This window comes from Lepidochelys kempii, chromosome 1 (genome assembly GCF_965140265.1).
Source record: "Lepidochelys kempii isolate rLepKem1 chromosome 1, rLepKem1.hap2, whole genome shotgun sequence".
Classification (NCBI taxonomy): Eukaryota; Metazoa; Chordata; order Testudines; family Cheloniidae; genus Lepidochelys; species Lepidochelys kempii.
In genome coordinates, this window is record NC_133256.1 from 196,310,930 (window position 1) to 196,335,123 (window position 24,194).

The 24,194-nt window shown below is 42.8% G+C and overlaps 1 protein-coding gene across 33 annotated transcripts in view; it reads left to right on the forward strand.

Moving 5' to 3' along the window:
- ABI3BP (ABI family member 3 binding protein) overlaps positions 1–24,194 on the forward strand; it is a 315,232-nt gene that overhangs the window by 286,004 nt on the left and 5,034 nt on the right. For all 33 annotated transcript variants that reach the window (XM_073307173.1, XM_073307105.1, XM_073307211.1 and 30 more), the window contains 3 exons: positions 12,238–12,317; positions 14,579–14,608; positions 16,537–16,698. In XM_073307173.1, coding sequence (XP_073163274.1) covers positions 12,238–12,317; positions 14,579–14,608; positions 16,537–16,698 — 272 coding nt within the window. The remainder of the gene's footprint in view (positions 1–12,237; positions 12,318–14,578; positions 14,609–16,536; positions 16,699–24,194) is intronic.

A 24,194-nucleotide genomic window follows, 5' to 3' on the forward strand; every position in this document is an offset into this window, starting at 1 on the left:
AACAAAAAAGGTAAATGTTGAGTTAAAGCTATAATTTTACCTCAAGGTCCTAGCAAATGATTCTTCAGCTCCATCATTTATTACATCGCTAGAAGCTTTCAGTGATATTATAGCCTTTTGTTCATAGTTGCCTGCTTATGCTATCATTACTCTAGTGCCCCAAATGTGGTAGGCAAACATATAGTAAAATACATTCCCTGCCTCGCAGATCTCTCACTCTCATGGCAACATGACTCCACCAGCAAGAGCAACAATAATAGATGGGAAAATAGGCAGACACGGGTTAGTTGACTTGCATGAGTCTTATTACAAAATGCATTCCCCAGTATGCACAGAACTCCCCCAACCCACAGGGTTTTCTTTAGGGCAAAGTGCTCCTTACCAACCCTTCCAGCATGTCCTTAATTATCCAACCAACCACCTCGCTATCCAAACTTCCTCCCCTCTCCTGTCCTCCATTACCATTCAACATCCTCTCTACTCACTCCACGTGGCAGCCCTGGACAAGTGGTCCTGTGACCGTCATCAACCCAGAGTACATCACCTAAAGCCACAGGATGGGAACCATGGTCAGCCACTCCGCTTCTCAGAAACAATAGAAATTTCTACTGTTAGGGTGAAGATTGTTCTGCGCTGGAAACAGAGCTTTCTCAGGATCTGGTTGGGAAACTGGAACAAACTCCCACAGGAGCTGAGGACAATCACAAACCTCATCATCTTCTGCTCAGAGTGCAAGGCACACTTCTTCAACCTGCGTTCTCTAACTTAACACAGAGCAGCATGACATTTCAATTTTAAAAAAACAAAACCAAAAATAAAAACCCTACCAGTACAAAACCTTATGCTGTGTACACAGTTCTCCCCCTGGGAGCATACATTGTTGGAAGGTGCTCAGCTACTACAGTGATGAGGGCAGTGGAAGACTCTATGTTGAATAGAAAGTCCTCCCCTCTACATCACTCTTGATGTTAGGATCCCACAGCTCTGAAGGCTGTGGAACAATTTCTCTCCCCCTGTCTGTGTGAACAGAGAGATAGCAAAATCTCTGTGGCAGTGCCTTCTGGCTCCCAGGAAATTTTCTTTCTGTCTCAGCCCATATGTCTGAGGAAGAGTGGCACGTAAGGGCCTTGTGCCTCAGTGGGTCTAGATGGGAGGCAGGCAGAGGCCTTGTATTGTATATTATTTTAGTTCTGCTGACAATAGAATTTGCATATTAAGTGTGCATACTTGTAAGTGAAAGACAGAAGGCACGTAGCACTAGATGATAAGAGGACCTCATAGACTCCTTTTCTGCTTGAAAACTGTAGGATGCAGAGGTAGATTACAGTTTTTGTGGGGCCCTGGCCCAGAGCGAGTGGGGACCCCTCCCGACCCCTCCTGCCTGCAGTCCCTCCTGGTGCTTCTGCTGGGGAGCAGGGTCAGGGCGCGGGGACTTCCCCCACCTGCCCAGTGCTGCTGTCGTGGGGGAGTGGGGCTGGGGCCCTGTTGGCCCAGTAGCTAATCCGCCACTGGTAGGATGGCAGTCCAAGTGCTAATACTACACTGAAAAGCTCTGTTTAATTTCACCTTTTCAGTTCTGTGATCTTACATTTTTCTCCTTTTGCATGATTTGGAAAATGATGGAATTTCCTTTGCTTGCCAAAGTTTCATGTGGCATAGCAATTTCCTATGGAAAAAATAGCCCATACAGTAATTAAATAAATAGAAACTTAATCTGCACAAGTACTTTTATTGTCCTTTGTGGTTTGGATGGATTTCTGAGGCCTATTTGTTCCAGAGCCTATGGAATGACATTCCAACAGAGGCTGGAGTCAAAGGTTGCTTTAAGCTGCTGTTTATACTGGTTACTTGAGGAGTTTTGGGCAGTGTATATGAGATGGAATATAGACTACAGCTTCTTATGAACATCAAAACTGGCTAAGATGTAGGTATGGTATAATCATTATATAGGTTTCCTATTTATCTTGCTAAACACTGGCCTATGTAGTCTCTTAATCCCTTTGGCTTTTTTTTTTTTTTTGTCCTGTGGCTTGTGTACAAATCAATAAAGTAGCAGAGAGCACTTGAGCATTTTTACATCCATTTTATTTATATACATAGAGTAGTCACTTCTGAGATCTTTTGCCTGCAACCTTAAAAACTTGACATGTGGCTATGTGGACATTTATTAAAACGCCATATGAACGCTTTAGAGTACAGTTTGGCTTGATGCCTCTCTCCCACGGTTTATTCTTGGCCAAACATTTTCCTTCTCCCACTAGTGTGCAGTATGCTGTCAATCAGGTAGTTACTATCCTGTGTCCCAAAGGTGGCTGCTGGTTCTTGTGCGTCTGCCACTGGTGTTGCCTCCTGACTGGAAGCAGCCGAGGGAGAAGGCAGAGATGCTTCTAGCCTAGATACTTCTTTGAAATGTCTGTCACAAGACCTGGGAAATGGAGACATTTGGATTTCCTCTAAAATGTTTACAGTCTTCAGTTTCTGTTCTAGTTATGGAACTTGTAGATATGATGGGTCCCATTATTCAAACTGAGTGCTTCAGGGCAGGTATGGTCCCTTACTATGTGTGTAACCATTCTGCCAGGTGTCATTCGCAGTAGTAACTGTTGCGTCACAATAACCATATATTCACCTAAAAAAATCAAAACTGACAAAACCCAAACAGTATTTCAGGTGTATGGCCAACCCCAAAGTCCTAAGTATTAATTACCTGGCTGGGTGACACCCATAACTCTTATTCACAAAACAACCCGTACCCATCTAAACCCTATCATGAATCCAGATAGACTCGTTGGTAGTCAACTGGGTGTGGGGGCAGCTCTCCTGTCTGCTTTAGTTCAACAAAGCCTACACCATCGGGTTCTGGTCCATCCTGCAGCTGGTCAAAAAGACCTCTCCACTTACTCAGTTGCTGTCCTGTCCAACCTAGTCCCACTCCACAGAGTCAGCTCTGTGCAGAGCTTGGAATTTCTGGATCAGGCATCCTAGATAGATCTTCTTAGTTGCATTTATTGAGCTCCTCAGCTCCCAGCCCAGCCAGAGTCCACTCTATGTCCATTCAAGGTGACTAACTTTCTACGGGGTATAGCTTGCACAATTCATGTGCCCATTCATAACTCCAGTTACAGTAACAAACGATTGTCCTTCAGAAAACCAGAACACAAACTCCAAATAATGCAACACTATATTAACTAAGCTACACTTTCTCCTGTGAGGGAACCAGAACATTCCATCCTTCTAAGCCTTGTAGCTGTGAGTTTATATCTGTTTCTACAATGCCTAAGACATATGGGGGCTCTAGGAGGTACTGTAATCCAAATAATTAATTTATGTTCATGAAACTTCTTGTTAAACTTCTGCTTCTGCCTTTCGTTGTTAGTCAAAAAAGTGTCTAGTGCTCTATTGCCATTTGAAATCTAAATGCTTTTATCTTGTCTGCTCGAAGTCTGCAAAATGTAACAAAAATAGTGTTCAACAAATCCAATATGAATAAAATAAAATGTTTATCACCTACATTTCACCTACATTTCGTACACTAAAAGTGGCCACATAGAATGCTTTTTGGTGTACTTGGGATCAGTGTGGTTGATTATTCCATTAATAAAATACCTCATGCGGCAATAGCTTCTTAAAATATAGATCAGCATGGTTGGCTTAAATAGCAAACCAGGATGTATTGTATAACTAGTGAAAAATATGTGATTTGGCTCTAATGGGGAATTTTCATGGACTTGACCCATCATATAATAAAACAGATATAAATAAAATACATGGTTTTATATACAAACTTTCATGAAACATACGGATAGGTTTCAGTTAGTACCATGCTGCTGCACTGTAAATCAAGGGAAAGACATTTGCAGCTTTTAAGTTATAAACTTGGATTGATGATGCACATTACTAAACCATTCTTCACTTTGTTTGTTTGTTGAGAAAGCCGCTGTTGGAGAACTCTTGTGGTATCTGGCTGCCTCAAGTCTCCTTGACCTTTGTCAGTTTGGCATATACCCTGGGAATGTCATAGAGACCACACTGGTGGCTCTGATAGGTGGTCTCCTCCTGATGATCAGGGATCTCTACCGATGCTGTTGGTCATGATTAGGGCTATGATTTTGTTACAGAGGTCACAGAAATTGTGAATTTGAATAGTGTGAGAACTGTTGGAAATGGCTGTTTGATTAGCCCCACAAACTGAGCAGCGTTGCAACCTGACGCATGGGGTCACAGTGCCACCCAGGGTTGTCCTGCCGGCTCCTCCAGCTATGGGGAGCTGGGCCCAGCCCTGTGGGACAGAAGCTACCACTGCAGGGTTAATGCAAGGTGAGCTCATTCTCCAACTACCCTCCAGACCTCGCCTTTCAGCACCCTCACTGTATTCTTGGGTATGTTGATGTAGAAAAAACTACATTATTTGGTGACCTTTCCCTGACTTATTTTTCCCTGCACCCCGCCATGAAATTTACTAAAAATTTCCATGCCAAAATCGTAGCATGAATCATGATGTGTTTTTTATTCACTAGTGAATCCCAGGATGTCAGTACAGAGCCTGCCCTTCAGGGGATTTGGGACTCAGGAAAGTTGAGTTCTTTTCTTAGCTGTGCAACTGACCTGCTGTATATGACTTTGGGCAAGTCACTTCACCACTCTGAGCTTCTATTTCTCCCTCTGTAAAATGGGGATAATGATCCTTATCATCTTCCACAGAAGTGCTTTGTGATCTACCGAAGAAAAAATTTATTTAAAAGCTTAGAACTGTTGTTACCACAAACTCAACTTTTCTTCAATACACACAATGAATTAATAAAATAGGAATAGACATCATGTGCCATAGGGAAGGCGGGAATTGCTCCACTCTGAATAATTCCTTCTATTTCACCAAAAGTGTCATTCTACACCAAGAGTTCTTCTTCGAGGAGTGTCCCTTTGGGTGCTCCTCTTTGTGTGAATCTGTGCCAAATGTAATCTGAGATTTTTAGTAGCAGTACCTGGTTGGGTCACACATACGTTGTCCCCATCTTGTGCCGCGTCTGGTGTTACATAGTGTTGTGTGACCAACCCCCCTCAGTTCCTTGTCTGCCGCTCTCAGCTTGAGACAGAACACAAAGTTTATAACCCAATTAGTTAGTTCAGTTAACTCTTGCCCATTTATTTTTCTTCTCTTAACTGAAACAAACTCCTAAGAATTTTTTTTTATCAGTATACCCCTTAGCGTAGTGTAGTTACCCTCCCTCACGGGAGAAGCCCTAATCTAAGGGGCATGCCCAGTTCCCCGGGTTTTAAACTTTGTGTCACTTGCCAGTCATCAATCCCGGGCTGTGTGTTCAGTGTGTCCACTACCTTGGCGAAATGCACATTCCACGGAAGTGCTCCCACTGCCACATTTTGAAAGCCCGTGCCAGGAAGATGAGAGACCTACAGCTAAAACTCCTCATGATGAAGAAGTCTCTGCACCCAGTCTCTGATCCTGGATCACGGGCCCCTCCTGGGCATGGTCTCCAACAGCAGCATCTGAAAGAGGTTCCCCACCACCCTCTCAGAGGAAGAAGCACTCCCCCAAAAAGGAAGAAGCACTCCCCCAAAAAGGAAGAAGCACTCCCCCAAAAAGGCGACAAAGAAATAGGCTCCAACCTCACTATGTTGGGAACCTGCCAAAAATAGATATTCGCTGACCTGTCAGACACATCGGTACCGACTGCACCAAGGTCATCCACCACTGAGGTACTGGGACCATCCGGTACCGTGCGAGCAAATGAACCTAAGCAGGCTGGCTCAGAAAAAGTCAAAAAAGGGAAACTTACGATCCCTGCCTTGGTACCGATGCAGCCGCTCAAACATAGGGCACCGAGCAGCTGGGCAGCGCTGCAGTCTCTGGCCTCCACAGCACCTAGTGCACGACTCTCAGCACTGATACTTGCAATAAAGGTATTGGTACCACCAACAGCGTCCTCCTTCGTACCGATGCTCTCGATAACGGAGCAGTTTCTCCACCATAAAGCTCTTCTGGTCTTCTCAGCACCAGAATCTCCAATCCTTGAGACCGACCTTACTCCAGCACAATCGGTACCCTGCCAACTTACCACACCACCCAGATCAGCTCCTCCTTTGTCCAGCGACAAGGATGATGACGATGAAGGGGAAATCTACTCCTCCCATCACTCCTCGCCTATCCGCACAGCTACTAGACCAGGATCACCAGAGCACCATGAATACCACCCCGGACCTGAAACTCAAGGATGGTACAGACACCCCTGGATGCCGCCACCTATGTCATTTCCATCACTGTGGCCTCACTGGGACCCATGGCTGCAGAGCGCCAACGCTACCCTAAGTTTCCCAGTCCACACAGGGAGAGGTCGAAGTATTCCCCATCACCCTCTGTACCTGGACCCTCTGAACCTCCAGAAGAGGCAGTGGAGGAACTGGAGGAGACTTCGGATCAGGAAGTCACACCAGCTGCCAATTTTTCATCCTTCTCCACAGATGAAGCTATCATGCCCCCACCACACATGATGGGGGATAACTTTAAACAGTTCCAGGAACTATTTAAGAGTATCGCGGATTCCCTGAATATATACTGCTGGAAGAAGTTGCGGGGTCCCAAGACAAGTTGCTGGACATCCTCCACACTTCAGCCTCCTCCAAGACTGCCCTCCCAATAAATGAGGCTCTTGTGGACTCGGCCAAAACCATCTGGTACATCCCAGCAACAATTCCACCCACCTGCAAAAGAGCGGATAAAAAAAATACTATGTCCCTTCCAAGGGGATGGAATTTCTATTTTCACACCCTACACCAAACTCTCCGGTGGTAAAGGCCATGAATAAGCAGGGCAGACAAGACGATTTCAGTTCCATGCCATATGACAGGCACTAGATTGGATCTTTTTGGGCATACATTTTCCTCTTCAGCGATCCTACCAGAATCCCGATCCTACAGCTCAAGATCGCTAATTACAAGGCACTGATGGGAAGTGGGAGGGGGCAGATAGGGGACGGGGGCCAGGCTGTTTGGGGAGGCACAGCCTTCACTACCCAGCCCTCCATACCGTTTTGCAACCCCGATGTGGCCCTCGGGCCAAAAAGTTTGTCCACCCCTGCAGTAGACAGAGACCACTCCCTTCTCAGCCCTCATCCCAACAACCTCCCACTAAACAACAGTTTTGAGAGTTTGGTCAAGGACATCTTCTATTGCTGGAACCATCCGACACCATCCATCCATTCGGAGACCATCTGACTCCATTCCATCCAGCGTGGTGAAACATCACGACAGACAAATGGGTACTAGAGATTATCGAGACTGGTTATTTCATCCAATTTAACTCCATCCTTCCTACCCACCATCCCTCCCTGTCCCTCTTCAGGGACCCTTCTCATGAACACTTACCACGACAAGAGGTAAACCACCTCATACGTGTGGACACAGTAAAACCAGTACCAACACAACACAGGGGAAAGCATTTCTACTCCCATTATTTTCTAACCCAGAAAAAAAACAGAGGATGGAGACCCATTCTTGACTTAAGAAGCCTCAACAAATTTGTGAAGATCCAGCGATTCAGGATGGTCGCACTTGCAACAATAAATCCAGCATTAGAGTGAGGGACTGGTTCTCACCCTTAACTTCCAGAGTACATATTTCCACGTATCGATACATCCTTCACACAGGAGGTTTCTCAGATCTGTTCTCAGCACAGATCATTACCAATACAAAGTACTTCCTTTTGGCTTGTCTACGGCTCCATGGGTAGTCCTTGCAGTGGTGGTGGCTCACCTATTCAGACAGGGGGTCGTAATGTTTCCCCTGCTCAAAGCTTCGACATGAGAAGGGGCGCTAGAAGCTACTCAGAAGACAGTAGCTCTTTTCATGCAGCTGGGTCTACAGATAAACAAAAATCAATGTTCCCACTCGTGCAGAGTCCATCGGGGCCTACCTCGACGCTCTGGAAGCCACAGCCTCTCTGCCCTAGCACAAGTTTACCATTCTAGTCAACCTAATCACTACAATGCAAGTCAGCCCACAACCATCGGCCAGGATGTGCCTCCAAATGTTAGGCCATATGTCAGCAACAGCACTTGTCATCAAGCACAGCAGACTGCACATGTGATGCCTGCCAGGCTGGCTCAGAACAATATATATTCTGCACAGACGCAGTGTAAACAAGCATCTTACGATGTCAAGCAAAGTAAAAAATTCTCTACTTTGGTGGATTCCGAGACACAGTGTTTGCACGGGAGTTCTCTTTGCACAGGACCCCCTGCCCCCCACTTGGTGATAAAACAGATGCCTCATTGCTAGTTTGGGGGGCACACCTGAACAACCACATAATCCAAGGCTGCTAGTCCCATTGGAATCAACATGCTGGAGGATTCTCTGCTCCTTGAAGTCTTTAAACCACGATTTGAGGACTTCAATAGCTCAGACATAGGTGAGAGGTTTTTCGCAGGAGTGGGTGGGTGAAATTCTGTGGCCTGTGTTGTGCAGGAGATCAGACTAGATGATCCTAATGGTCCCTTCTGACCTTAGTATCTACGAATCTATGAAACATTACACATAAACTTACTGGAACTGTAGGCAGTCTGAAATGCATGCTTACACTTTCTACCCGTGATGAGGGACAAGGCTATAAAAGTGCTGATGGACAGTGCTGCTTGTATGCTTTACATAAACCCCCAAGGAAGGACACAGTCACACTCCCTATGCACAGAAACTATGTGACTATGGAATTGTTGCATCTGCTGCAACATCTCAGCCTCCTACCTGCCAAAGCACCACAGCAGATGCACTGAGCAGAAAATTTTCCTGGGACCACAAGTGGGAAATGAACAGCAGGGTACTGCAGAACCTATTCAGACACTGGGGCTTCCCAACTATAGACCTCTTTGCAACAAACCAGAATGCCAAATGCCCATACTTCTGCTCCAGAGCAGGATCAGAATCCCAATCTCTCAGCACTGCTCCAGAGCAGGACTGGGATCCCAATCTCTCAGCAATGCTTTTCTCCTCAAATGGGATACGTATCTACTGTACACTTTTCCTCCAACCCTTCTCCTAGTCATGGTCATGCACAAGATAAGGACGAGCAACTCCAGAGGTAGCCCCCACGTGGCCCAGACAAAGGTGGTTTCCTTACCTCCTGAAGATGGTTGTGTGCCCACCACACGTTTGTCCACTTGTGCCTCATCTCCTGTCTCAGGATACAGGCCACGTCTACCACCCGAACCTAGCAAGACTCCACCTGAAGGCATGGCTACTCCATGGTTCCGTGACAGTGAAGTGACCTGTTCAGAGGAGGTAAGGGACATTCTTTTAAATAGCAAAAGGCCTATTACACGATATACATAGCTACTTCTACAAATGGAAGAGATTCCGTCCCTGGTGGCAGAATAGGCAAATAATGGCAACTACCTCTCCTTCACCGATGATCTTGGATTACATCCTGGAATTCAAGAAACTGGGTCTTTCAATGAGCTCCATTAGAGCGCACCTTGCAGCAATCGCAGCATTCCACCACAAAGTGGACTAGTTCTCCATCAGCCTCACACAGCACTATGCCATAGAGAAACACTCGCCATCAGATGCTCTACTTGGACTTACGCTCTCCTCGCGTCTACTTCAGAGTTTTCACACTAGCGATTCTGTGATAGTGAAGGAACCTTTACTTTTTTTTATAAGATGAAAAAATTCCCTCCCCCCAGGTAGATTTTCTGCATTTAAACATCATATGGCTTATTTAAAGTGACCTTAAAGCAGCTTGGATACCCACAGTGCTGAGCATGCAATAAATATTTAAATTAGATTAGATAGGCTTTTAAAATAAAAATAATGAACCCATGGTTATGCTTACAAATGTAGACGCCTCATTTACAAAATATTTGCCCATTATGAGAACACTTGCGAGTATTTCTGTTTTGTGTGAAGATTTACAAAAATTGAGGCAATCGTTAGTTTTATGCGTTAAACTTTGAAATAAAAATTATCCTACCAAGTAGCTGTGGGAGACTGTCCTTTGGTATTTGGCCATAAAGAACCTACCGAGGGTAATCAGCATGCTGCTCAGGTCTTCAGAGACGAAGAAACAGTTGGAAATTCCACGGTTTGGATTAAACTATTCAGCCTCTTTGTGGGGAACTTTTAAATGAAGTGTTGGCAACCAAAGCATGAGAATAGTGGCATGTTTTTTAAATTTTGTCTCTTCAGATCATTTGATCTCTTGGAAATTTGCTACTTGGGAAGCAGTCTCTTGCAGCTCCAGTTCATAGCACTTTGATAAATTCACCAAGCACCCACTTCCATTAATAAGTGATTCTTTGTGAATCAACGGGAATATTTAATTGTCCAATATAACATTCAAGATAGAAAAAAACCTAAATGCCTGCTCATTGTTTTGAAAATGTGTCCGTTGTTTTGCGTTAATTGCTAATTTAAAATGTACTCAGTTGCCTACTACTTATTTATGTCAGGGTTTCTCACATCCTCCAAAGCAGGGGCTCTACCTTGCTGTGACCACAGAATAAGTCCTCTAGGCTTTACTGTAATACAAATAATGATAATGAGGAAAAGAATAAACTATTGTTTTTCTGTACACTCCCCACACTGCCTAGAGCTCCTGGAAAGCTGCTGTTGGAAAGTGAACCACAAAGGATTTTGAATGTTAGAGACTTTGGGGAAATTACCTTTGTATCTTCTCTTTTTCTCAACCACATTCCTTACAATAATTTAAAAAACAAACCAAAAAACAACAGGAGCTGTATGTGTCTCAAAGGCCTCAGTGAATGGGGTAGCTTTCACGTTTGCATGACAGGCACAAGCTGACAGTCGTCAGTTCAAGGGAAGGAACTGATACATTACCTGAAACTGGAACAGAAAGAAGGGAAAAGAACATGAACAGGAGCCTTTGTACAGTAACATCAGCAAGATGTGCAATTTTCCGTTGCTCCAAGGCAGGCAGATCACCACGGAGGTGTATGTTATAGTTGTTAATGTAGGCAGGTGATGGTATCTGATAATATGCCGATTCTGCGTGGTTTTTAGGTCAGTGCTTGGCTGTGTGGGTGGTGGGGAAAAAACACATTGTGCACTGACATTGATATTCTTACCCATATTGCTAGTTCAGTACCTCAGACTGCATCCATTAGCGTGGGTGCATCACACACAAAAAGACATCAGTGTAGGAGAGGAGGGGATTTGGGAAACAGCTTTGAGTGGAGTGGCCACGTTTGGCTCAGCCATGTATGGGGTGTACAGGAGCCACTTGGTACCAGGTAGCAGCCCCGGGCCTTACTGCTATAAGGAAACGGGAATGCTCTGGCCACCTCTCCTCACAGCACAGCAGCAGAATAGGAAAGCCACAAATGGCAGGGGCCCTGAGCACCATTAAGGAGAAGAGGAATGAGAAGCCGGGCTCTCCCCAGGCGGTAACAGTAGGGAATTGGCAGCAATTGTTCAGCCTCCTGGATTTGAGTTGTGGGGATGGGAGCAGGTCTTTGCTTTCTGCAAAGCCACATAGGCAACAAAGCCAGAGGAGGGACCTCAACGGCGCAGTGTGACTGGGATCATTCTTGCTTTTCTACTTTGTTTTACTTTTCCTGCATTCTGCCTTGGTCCCAACTAGAGCTGCCATCTGTCCAGGTTTCCCCAGGATTGTCCCTTTTTTGAGGTAGCTGTCCTAGGAAATCGGTAACAGAGCTCAGTAGTACATGCTGCCAGCTGTCCAGTTCTATGGGCTCAGGATCATCCCATATGTCCTGCTTTTGCATCCCAGAGGTAGCAACCCCACTCGGGAGGTAGGGGAAGAGTGTTCAGGAAATATTGGTGTTTAGGCCTACGCCATAAAATATTGCTGTGGGGAAGGTTAAGAGAGAGACATCCCCAAGTGAGGTGCGTTGTTGTTAAAGGACTATATATCGCACTGAGGTATATTCAGACAGTTGGATCTTTCGCCAGCCCCACCTCCTGAAAGACATACATTACTTGCTCCCCTGCCAGCATGAACAACAGGATAAGGTACCACGGGAGCATTAAAACAAACAGTAAGGACCTGCATGCGAGCTCTCTATGCATAGACAGAGGGGTCTTACATTATTAGGAACAGTGTGTCTAACTGTTTTCAGAGTAAGAAGTTTGATACTTTATGCTCGTCCAGGAAGCCAGTAGCATCAGAGAGGGTGTATGCATGGGTGGTTTGCTTGACCATGACAATCAAGAATACAGTGTGTGTTTGTTTCTAATTTTATTCTCCAGTTATGAATTCCAGGTGAAACCCAAAAACCCTCTCGGTGAAGGTCCAAGCAGCAATAAGGTCCCATTTAATACTGAATCAGGTAAGAGCTTAACAGATGTATCAGTTTATCAGTGAAAACCATGACAATGCGTTCAGCCAAAAAGACAATGTAAACTTTACCCCTATGTGTTTTTGATTATGGATGCAGTGTAGCCTAGTGTACAGGGCGCTGGACTCAGACTCGGGAAACCTGGAGTCCCTTCCTGCTCTGCCACTGACCTGCTGGGTGGCCCTGGGCATTTCACTTTACTTCACTCTGTGTCTCTGCCTCCCTGTATGTAAATGACAAATTCCCATACTCCTTTATGGACGCAGGAGACAGTTGTGGTTTAACTATGGAGGGTGTACAAAGGCTTACACTGAATCCAGGGATTTTTTTTAAATGGGTAGTGTGGCATCTTAAATCCAAAGCTTTGTTATAGTAGATCCATGTTTATGTTTGTATCCCTCTATCAGATCGCTCTGCAAACAGACAGGCCTTTGCACACAGTGATATATAAGGGATTTACACACACAGCACACTTTTGCAATTTTGCTTTGTTGCCCATGCTTTTCTCACTGTCTGCAATATAGGATTGTTTTAATTGTATTACTGTTTATATCACGATAGTGCCTTGGGGCTTAACCGAGATCAGAGTCCCTTTGTGGTAGGCACTGTATGTGTGTGTAAATAGATAGCTGTCTAGAGAGAGAGAGAGAGTCACTGCCCGAAGTGACAGGTTTCAGAGTAACAGCCGTGTTAGTCTGTATTTGCAAAAAGAAAAGGAGGACTTGTGGCACCTTCATCATTGGATGAAGTGAGCCGTAGCTCACGAAAGCTTATGCTCAAATAAATTGGTTAGTCTCTAAGGTGCCACAAGTACTCCTTTTCTTTTTGCCCTAAGTGGGTTACACTCTACATAAACATAAATACTTGCTGCAGGAATAGGAAACAGAAGCACAGAGAGATTAAATGACTTGCCCCAAATCATCCAGCAGGTCACTGGCGGATCTGAGAATAGAATCTAGGTGCCCTGGGTCCTAATCCCAGTGTTTTACCCACTGGATTGACGCTTAGTGGAATAGGGTCAATGTGAGCATAGGAAATATATTCTTTAAAATTAAGGATTACTCATTTAGCAGATTGGTATAGGGCCGTCAAAAATATGTATCTATCTAATGCATCTGGAAGCTAGAGTGCTATTTGGAGCTTTGTCATGTGTGTAAAATGGTGCAATAAGCAAAGTTAGGGTGACCAGATGTCCGGATTTTATAGAGACAATCCTGATTTTGCGGGCTTTTTCTTATACAGGCTCCTATTACCCTCCTACCCCCGTCCCTATTTTTTACACTTGCTGTCTGGTCACCCTAAGCAAAGTCCCACCTGACTTGGCTATGGGGAACAGAAAGAATCACTCAGTATGGCATTGCACTATCTATCCAAGATCCAGCTTCTCTAGAAGCCAATTACAAAATAGCTATTGACTGCAATAGAACAGGAGCTATTCTTATATTTAGAGTCAGCTGCCTATTGTTGATAGTACTCTGAACTAGTAAGCACTTACTGTGTACCATGCCTCTTTAAAGGGACACTATCAGGTTTAACATTTTTAAGTCAAATCCTTCAGTGCTTTCTCACTGAAATTAATGGGCGTTTTAACAGAGTAACAGGTAAATGGAAAATGAGTAAGGAATTCAGAATATGTCCCACATATTTTAAGAAAAATTGATACCCTCTTGTGTTACTAATGTATCTTAGATTATTAAACTTGAAAGAACCATTTATATTTTAATGCCATTTCATGATTTCGGATGGTTATTTTTTTCCCTTCACTCTGTGTGGACAATGGAAATAAACTGGTCAGTTTCACTTTTCCCTAATCACTTTCCACACGTTCTCCATTTCTCATTCTCATGGACTAATGTAAAGCTGCAACATTTGGGCAGCAGGCACTACAGAGGAATTCTTTAAAATAATAATCAGTTGTCTACACTGAAATTTTAAAAATGCCATGGAAATATGTTGGTTGATGATAAGCTTTGTAATCTTTTTTTTTTTTAACCAAACCAAATTTTACTGGTAGTGACCCATTAATAATGTTTTTAAAAGCTCAGTGATGCGGTAATTCCAAATAGTTACATGAGCAGTTTATTTCTTTAACTTACACAAAAATGTAGCGACCTCAACTTCCCAAAATTGTTGCTGTTTTACAGATTATAGTTTATGTCAATCATAGAAAATCACTTTCTAGTGTGCTTCTGTAGAAATATCAGGAGAGGTTATTTTACAGTGTCTGATTGCGTGTTTGCTTTTCTCCCCAGCGGACCCAAGAGTGAGTGAGCCAATTTCAAGTAAGCCCTTTATGCATAGCATACTCTAATCAGAACGTTTTTCTGAAGTAAGATAACGTCCTACTTTATGACAGGAGTGGTTGTGCTGTCCCAGCTACACATGCCATGGAACGGAACAGCATTCACACATGATTTCACTTCTTCCATCTATGTAACTTGTAAGGAATTCCTGCCAGTCTAAATGTTTACCTGAGCACAGCACAATCAATGTGATTTGGTATTCCCGTGGCAGCTAAAATGGCTTGGAACCAACGTACACAAATGAGCCATGGACAGCTTGTGTTTTCTCAGCCCTGTTGTTAAATCAATAGAAAGTTCTGTAAAAAGAATACGCTATTTCTCACTTAGTAAGTGACTTAACAGAATGCAAGTCGAAGTCCGCTATTTGTCTGTCATTGTGCTGAAATGTATGCCATGAAAAATAGTCAGCTTTGAAAGGCTTTAACCCAGTTCCTTCTGAAGTCAGTGGTAACGTTCCTGTTGACTTCAGTGGGAGTTGGGGCAGGCTCTAAAAGAGCAGAAGAGACCCCTTTCAGCCTAAGGGCCTGTGTTTTGCACTTAGTACTGAAGTTGCCTTTAAAAATTTGCAAATAGCCTACACTGTGGAAAGGAAGAATATCTCATCTTGTTTATCATGTAGTTTGCTGCAAATTAACGGTGCCCTAATTTGTACCCTCTCTGTTAGAAAAGCTGTGGAATCACAATTCCCCCACTACTACTGTATATTACCCACTTTTATAAGTTGTAGCTGTATCTCAATACACATACAAATATTTGTCTCCCTGACATGGCAATGCACGCTGTACATAAAAGGGCCAGATTTTGATCTGAGTTACAGCAGCCTAAATCTGGAGTAACTGTTTGCCTCAGTGGAGTTATTCCAGACTTACACCAGTGCCAGAACCAACCCCAAAGTCAGTTCCTTCTGTGAAAAACTTGGAAACGTGTTTGTAAAATTTCTTATGACTCCGTTTCCTTGGTCATTTTTTGTATTGCTGCCTGTCTGAGTGTGTAGAGTTAAATCATAAAAAGGTTGTTAAAGAACCCAGGAATGGTAAAGATAAGACAGCCTCTTGGATCCACTGCTTCAAAAGAATTAAGAGAATAAGTGCTGGGCCATCAGTTGTGGGGAGAAGTTACCTAGCTGGCTCCATCCAAGGTAGGATGCTGTTCTCTTCCCAAGACTAAGCCTGAGGTCAAAGGAGACCTAACCCCTTAAATGTGCTAAAAAGTTGGGTGAGCTGAGAGCCTGGCCAAGAATTGTCAGCAAAAAAGGCTGACAGTCTGAGACATTCAGGGACAGGGAGAGGACTGCAATCAGTGTAGGCTGTTCCTCCCAACTCAGAGATGGTGAATAACCCAGACCACACTAAGCAGTGGATGGAGAGGTTAAGCTTAGGTAAGGAGATATGCTTGTAGGTTTTGGTTGTTTTAAAATCCACTTCTCTAAGCACTGTACACCTTCTGGGCAAAATAAATGACACTTTGTTTGAAGAAGCTCTTTGTGTATCACTGCAAAAGTATGCTGACAGAGGTCCCCAAAAGAGAAACCCTAGCAGGGACCAATCCCAGCTGGACTTGCTGAATTATTCACGGTCGATACGTAGGAGGCTGTAATCCAGATCCTGGTCTGAGAGTGGGTGAAATGTGGAGAGGGGCCTGACATGTGTGGGAGTGACTCAGTGCGACTCTCAGAAGGCACAGCTGTGCAGCCTGCCAGGGACTGGGACACACGACTCCTATATTTTGCTGCTTACAAATTCCATAAAATATCCTTCAAAATGCAGGTGACTGGTGCTGTTAATATGTTCCAAGTAGCATCCTTTTGCATTTGGGTTTCTGGTCTTCTCTACTCATTTGAATGTGTTTGTCACGCCTAGTTTTGTATGGCAGTATCATTAATTCGCCTCTTTCTTTTTCTCCTGCAGTGGGAAAAGATGCCATCTGGACTGAAGTCCCATTCAATTCCGACTCCTATTCAGAGTGCAAAGGGAAACAGTACGTCAAGAGGACCTGGTACAAGAAGTTTGTAGGCGTTCAACTGTGTAACTCCCTGAGATATAAGATTTACCTCAGTGATTCACTTACAGGTAAGGGAAACCCAAGGCAGTGTTAATGTATTTTTATAGCTGTGACCCAAATTACACGATACACATACAGTCATCTAGGTTCGTCATACCCATGGGCCTGGACTGAATGGTTTTAAAGGATGATCAGGAATGCATATGCTACTTACCTTGCAAATGTGGATACGGATGTTCCAAGATTCACAAGTTACTATTAATACTACCTGTTTTATGGTACCCAAAACAGTGCTGGACACTTGACAGAACATTTACAAATATAACGGCCCTCTCCTGTCCTGAAGAGCTTACATTCTGTGGTGTCAGTCTGGCATTAAAACCCTGTGCCTGCACAGTTCTTCATGCATAGTTGGGGCCTAATATTAGATGGGATGCCATAAGAAACAGAGAAGACAGGAGCAGATGCGATGCAGCAGGGATTACAATACTCTCCTGCTGGGACCCAGTTTGGCCTGTAAACACCTTGTGGCTCTTTTCTGAATGATGACTTTTATGGGGATTGTTTTAATGTATTTTCTACACATGGCTTTGTATCTCACTGTAATCTTTTCCTCACCTACCTTCACTTTTTTGTTTTAAATCATGCCCGTTTGTTTTGGGGTTTTTTTTTAAAGCCCTGTTCCCCCTCAACCCCAACATACACGCTTTCATTATTAACACTAGCCTTCTTGACATAGTTTCTTACCCCTTGCTCATTACACTCAGGTTACTGAAACCCTCTAGTAAGTGCTGGCCTCTGTTTTGTTTCTTTGTCTGCCAGTGGTTTGGTTTATTTCCAAATGTTTGTTGTGCCTTGATACACATGTGCACTCATCTCGAGAGTTATACAAAGCTTTTGTTTCAGTTTTCCATTTATTTATTGATAAATTGTTGGGCAGTTTTTGGGAGACCTCTCATCAGGAAACACTTGTTGGTGCAGCTCCTTTGGTGCTACAACTAGTAGGAGAACTAGTGCAAATGTCACTGGTTTTACCACCTTGCTCTGTAACTCTGCTAAAAGCAGGTGTAGGTGACACGGGGCATGTATAGACTAGGAAAATAGGTTGTGTTTTAAAACGTGGTGGGTGAGGTGATTTCTAAACGTGGACGCTGGTACCTAATGTAGGCAGGGCAAGTTGTGTTTAGAAATCCATTAGCCTGTCCTGGTCATCCCTGGGTTCCTCCTTGCTTCAGTATAGTTGCCCCAAGGCAAAAAACTTCAGTATAGACAAAGTCTCAGTCACCACCACTGTGGTGTTTCAATGACAAGGGGTACCACTGTAGAGCCCAAAATACGAAGAGTAACACAGACCCTGTGTAACCTATGGGGGGATTATCCCCCCAAAGGTGAGAAGTAGGCTGATGTGCCTATTACGTGCAGTCGTACCAAAACGCAGAAACAGTCGCTGAAAGATGCAAATTTTAGGGCCTGATCCTGTCAGGTGCTGTAGACCTCCCATGAGCAGCTAATTCCCTTCCACCCTTTCTGAAATCAGTACCCCAGAGCTAGCACCTCACGGAATAAGGCCCATAGTTGAGAGTAGGGAGCAGGAAGGAGAGCAGAGAACATATAGGGATGCTGGACAGACCATTCCAAAATAATAAGCAGCTGTGCTGCCTGGCTCTTCCCCTCAGCCCCAAAACACACAGGAGGAAACCCCTGTGGGTAATTTTAAGTTAATATCTTTTATGTAAATAGTGTCTTGACAAATTAGTAAACAAGATAGACCATTTTAAAACAAAAATCATTCATTCTTTGCTATGGTACTAGCTATAATCAGAGAGACCAACTGACCGCTCTATTTGGAGTCAGGAAGGAATTTCCCCCCAGATCAGATTGGCAGAGACCCTGGGGTTCTTCAGCTTCCTCTGCAGCATGCAGCACAGGCCACTTGCAGTTTTAAACTAGTGTAAATGGTGGATTCTCTGTAACTTGAAGTCTTTAAATCCTGATTTGAGGACTTCCGTAATTCAGCCAGAGGTTAGGGATCTAATACAGGAGTGGGTGGGTGGGGTTCTGTGGCCTGCAATGTGCAGGTCGTCAGACTAGATGATCACAATGGTCCTTTCCGACCTTAAAGTCTATGAGATGACAAAACTGCCAGTCAGACATAGCACACTGTAACACTAGTTTGTGGAAGAAATAGCCGTGCTAATCTAAACTGTAACACAGTCCTAAATCAGATGAATTAACGCTGCTTCAATCTCAGAACAAATATCTAATGTAGCAATGGCCAATTTTCTTTTATCTGTTTGATTTTGTTGTTGTTCTTGCTGGAAGAATGGTGATTTAACTTGGCAGGACAATCACCAAAGCAGCCAGACTGTATTCATTACATTTACAAAGTATGGCTCTCTCACTTGTATTGTTTAACCGACACCAAATCAGTTGCCACAATATTTGAATGAACTAGAATGTTTATCCAATACATATAACATTGTGTTACATTTTTCACCATTCTTTCACATGGCGAAGGCTAGTGTACTGTAGTGGAAAAATTTCCAGTTCTAAGGCAAAACTCAGCCCTGATGTAGGTCAGTACAACTCCATTGAATTCAATGGAACTATGCCCACCTGTATTAGAGCCAAATTGAACCTGTAATGTCCAGCAAACTGAGGAACCATCTTGTGTTACTGTACCTAACAGAGCCACACTGAGGTCTGGTTTCCATCTTGAAGTGTGTATTCTAAAAGAACCTATTTAGGCTTAGTTATATTAAGAAATTAGTGATCTTCAATTTTTTTTTGGTAAAGAAAGTCCTGATAGCAAACTATGAGCAAGCCTGGGGGCTCAATCCTGTTCTGTTAACTTCAGTGATATCTAGATCAGGTCCTAAGATTTTGAAGGGAGGAAAACGCAACATTTCTCTCCTCAAAAATCCCATTTACCCTCTTTCAAACCCACTAAAGCCTGGGAAGGATAAGCTAGCCACAGCAAGACATAAAAACCTTTATCTGTGGAGATAAGATGCTCAATTGCAGAAATGTTAACATTTTGGGCCCATTTTCTTTACAGTAAACAACTGTGAGATCTACGTGTTGGAAATCCACCCTATTAGCTAGTCATTACTGGGAAACTTCATCTCTTTCCTTTTTTGATATTTTTGCCTCCATGGCTCTGTGTGCACCCATGTGTGTAATATAAAAGATGTGGTAGTGAGTTGTGGGCTTTTTATTGGGTATTGAGTGTTGTTACAAAATCCTCAAGAAGCAGAGCACAGCCAGACCTACACTGTGCAAGACCATCCATGACGAGGAACACTGAAAAATATCTAGTACAAAAACATGCTAGAGATAACTACAGAGTAGCTGCTAGTAAATAGTTGGTTATATTTAGAGTTTTGTCAATCTAAGATTTCTCTGGTAGGATCCATCACATATGTTCCTGATTAAGCAGAGCACTTAATCACATGCTTTTCAGTGCCTTGTTGAATCAGAACTGATCTCATGCATCATACTATGATAAATAGTATCATATTGCCCATGCTAATGTAGTTGAAGAAATAAGCTTCAGTTATTTCCCATTGGTACTGTGGGTGTAAATAAAAACATACATATATATGCTATGTATAATACCCACACAGAATATATATAAAAATAATATCTGATGATATGAGGGGCTGTTAAGGGAGTCTTGGCAGAAATTTGGGATGATCCCATTATTTGTCCGTCTGAGCCATGAGTGAGTTATGCAGATCATTTCAAAAGGTCATAATACCTCAAACTATCATAGTTAGTCACTTCCTTTGTTGCCATTTTGCTCATTTATTAGTTTCCCTCTGCTTTTCTCCCCTTCTGAAATATGTTAGAGAGATACTGGTAGGTTTTACAAAACCAAACATCAATATACACTTTCTCCAAGATATTTAAAAAACAAAATTTCCAATGACAACTGTTTTTGTTCAGATTCAAATATTGTAGCATCATGATAGTGTGTGACAGCCTGAAAGGGAAATTCCCTGCTGAGGAAAATTCTGAAAGGTGAGTAATATACATGGTGAAATGTTAAAGTAGATCCTCCAAAAAAGATCTATCTATGCAGAGGCCTCCTGAAAGCCACATGGACAGATTTCTTTATAAGCTAAAAAAAAAAAAAGCTTTTTTGGAGCGTGTATTTATGTTGCAGTAGCTGAAAGCGACTGCGTATTAGTAATACAGACACTGAATAAAAGAGGAAAACTGCTCTATTCTAAACATGCCAATGCTGTTCCTATAAAACAGCAGCCTCTTCTGATCTAATTTAACAGTTCTCCTTAGCACTGCAGTGTAAGCATTCCAGCAAATAATGTCAGCTAAAATAATTAAAAATTTAAATTTTAAATGTGGCCTTCAGCAGCTGCAATTTTGAGCTGCCTGAATATTCTTCATTTCAGTTTATAAATTTATCCAAGAGAAACTCCCTCCTAATGAGCACCGGAGACCAACTCTCCCATGGAAGAAGCACAAATACAGCTGAAAACGAAAACCGTAATACGTGCCTTTCGTAAGAATGGCCATACTGGGTCAGACCAGTGATCCATCTATCCCACTATCCTGTCTTCTGACAGTGGCCTGTGCCAGATGCTTCAGAGAATGAACAAAACAGGTAATCATTGAGTGATCCAACCTGTCATCCACTGCTAGCTTCTGGCAAACAGAGGTTTAGGGACACCCAGACCATGGGGATGCATCCCTGACCATCTTGGCTACTAGCCATTGATGGACCTATCTGCCATGGACTTACATAATTCTTTTTTGACCCCTACTATAGTTTTGGCCTTCACAACATCCCCTGGCAAAGAGTTCCACAGGTTGACTGTATGTTATGTGAAGAAGTACTTCCTTTTGTTTGTTTTAAATCTGTTGTCTATTAATTTCAGTGGGTGACCCCCCTGGTTCTTGTTTTATATGAAGGAGTAACAACTCCTTATTCACTTTCTCCACACCTGTCATGATTTTATAGACTCTATCATATCCCCTCTTACTCGTGTCTTTTCCAGGCTGAAAAGTCACAGTCTTTTTAACTTCTCCTCAGATAACATTATTCGCTTTTTTGACTGCTGCTGCATTCTGAGCTGATATTTTCAGAGAACTATCCAGAATGACTCCAAGATCTCTTTCTTGAATGGTAACAGCTAAGGTAGACCCCATCATTTTGTATGGATAGATAGGATTATGTTTTCCAATGTGCTGTACTTTGCATTTATCAACATTGAATTTCATCTGCCATTTTAGTTGCCCAGTCACCCACTTTTGTGAGTTCCCTTTGTAACTCTTTGGAGTCTGCTCTGGACTTAACTACACCAGACCCTCGCTAGAACGCGGGATTTGGGATCCATGTGCGGCACCGTGTTAACATGGGGACTGTCTTAAAATGAATTCCAATTAAAGTAATTACATTTGGGATCCATGGCCGCGAGCACTTTATACGTGAATTCACACTATATAGACGCACATTGTAGCAAGGGTACGGTGTATCTTGAGTAATTTTGTGTCATCTGCAAATTTTGCCATCTTGCTGTTTATTGCTTTTTCCAGATCACTTATAAACATGTTGAAAAGCACTGGCCCCCTGGGGGACCCCACTATTTACCTCTGTCCTTTCTGAGAACTGACCATTTACTCCTCCCTTTGTTTTCTGTCTTTTAAGCAGTTACCGATCCATGAGAGAACCTTCCCTCTTATCCCATGACTGCTTACTTTGCTTAAGAGCATTTTGTGGGAGACCCTGTCAAAAGTCCAAGTACAATATCTCCACTGGATCACCCTTGTCCACATGTTTGTTGACCCCCTCAAAGAATTATAATAGATTGGCGAGGAATGATTTCCTTTTACAAAAGCTGTGTTGACTCTTCCCCAGTAAATCTTGTTAATCTGTGTCTGATCATTCTGTTCTTTACTATAGTTTCAACCAGCGTGCCAGGTACTGCAGTCAGGTTTACCAGCCTGTAATAGCCAAGATCACCTGTGGAGCCTTTTTTTAAAATTGGTGTCACATTAGCCATCCTCCAGTCATCTGAACAGAAGCTGATTTAAATGATGGGTTACAAACCACAGTTAGGAGTTCTGCAATTTCATATACGAGTTCCTTCAGAACTCTTGGGTGAATGCCATCTGGTCCTGGTGACTTATTGCTGTTTAATTTAGCAGTTTGTTCCAAAACCTCCTCTGTTGACATCTCAATCTGAAACAGTTACTCAGATTTGTCACGTAAAAAAAAATGGGTCGGGTCAGGTAAGGTAATCTCTCTCACATCCTCTGCCGTGAGTGCAAAGAATTGATTTAGCTTCTCTGCAATGCTCTAATCTTCCTTGAGAGCTCCTTTACTACCTCGAGTGGCCAGTGGCCCCACTGGTTGTTTAGCAGGCTTCCTGCTTCTGAGGTACTTAAAAAAAAATTTGCTATTAGTTTTTAAATCTTTGGCTAGTTGCTCTTCAAATTCTTTTTTGATCTACCTAATTTTACTTCACTTGCCAGAGTTTATGCTCCTTTCTATTTTCCTCAATAGGATTTAACTTCCACTTTTTAAAGGATTTATTTTTGCTTCTAACCTTTTACTCTGTTGTTTAGCCAGGGTGGCACTTTGTTCTTACTATGTTTTTTGATTTGGGGTATACATTTAATTTGAACCTCTATTATGATGATTTTAAAAAGTTTCTGTGCAGCTTGCAGGCATTTCACTTTTGTGACTGTATCTTTTAATTTCCGTTTAACTGGCTTCCTCATTGTCGTGTAGTTCCCCTTTCTGAAGTGAAATGCTACTGCGGTGGACTTCTTTGGTATATTTCAAAAGGAATAGCAAAATTTCATGCACAAAGACTAGTCAACCAGAGATGAACATTTTGGCAAGGCATTTCCTCCAAAGGGAGCTTTTGTTTGTATCCTGCCTCTGCACAGAGTCAACATTTAGATCTATTCTGATGCAGCAAGATTGTTTATCTTTCATTTGGGAAGACATTGATAAATTGTTGGTCCTTGTTTGGGAGGATTTTACCTGTAAACTTGAACCTAATCATTGAGTTTAAGGGAACCAGGATTTAGCCCTTAAGCTCTTTGGATGTTTTATTGGTTTCAGAGTAGCAGCCGTGTTAGTCTGTATTCGCAAAAAGAAAAGGAGGACTTGTGGCACCTTAGAGACTAACCAATTTATTTGAGCATAAGCTTTCATGGGCTACAGCCCACTTCATCGGATGCATTGATTGGATGTTTTATGTTATCAATCTTTGCTCATTTTAAGAATAATATGTAGGAGAGCATTAATGAAGCAATGATTCATTTATCTGAAAATATTTTTTCTATAGGTCCAGTAAGAGTTAGCTTGGTGTTTTTTCTCATGCTTCTCACCTAATGCATGAGTGGGTACATATTAGCTATTTAGTCATCTCTAGAATGTGAATTATACACACATTGTAAGCACAAAAATGGAGAGCAGGCTTGAAGAATCTGGCCTGCTATGTGTTAGATGTGGCCTATAAGAATTTCTCTGGAGTAATATTGGATTGCTTTTTCAATAGAACTTAAGAATTGCCATACTGGGTCAGAC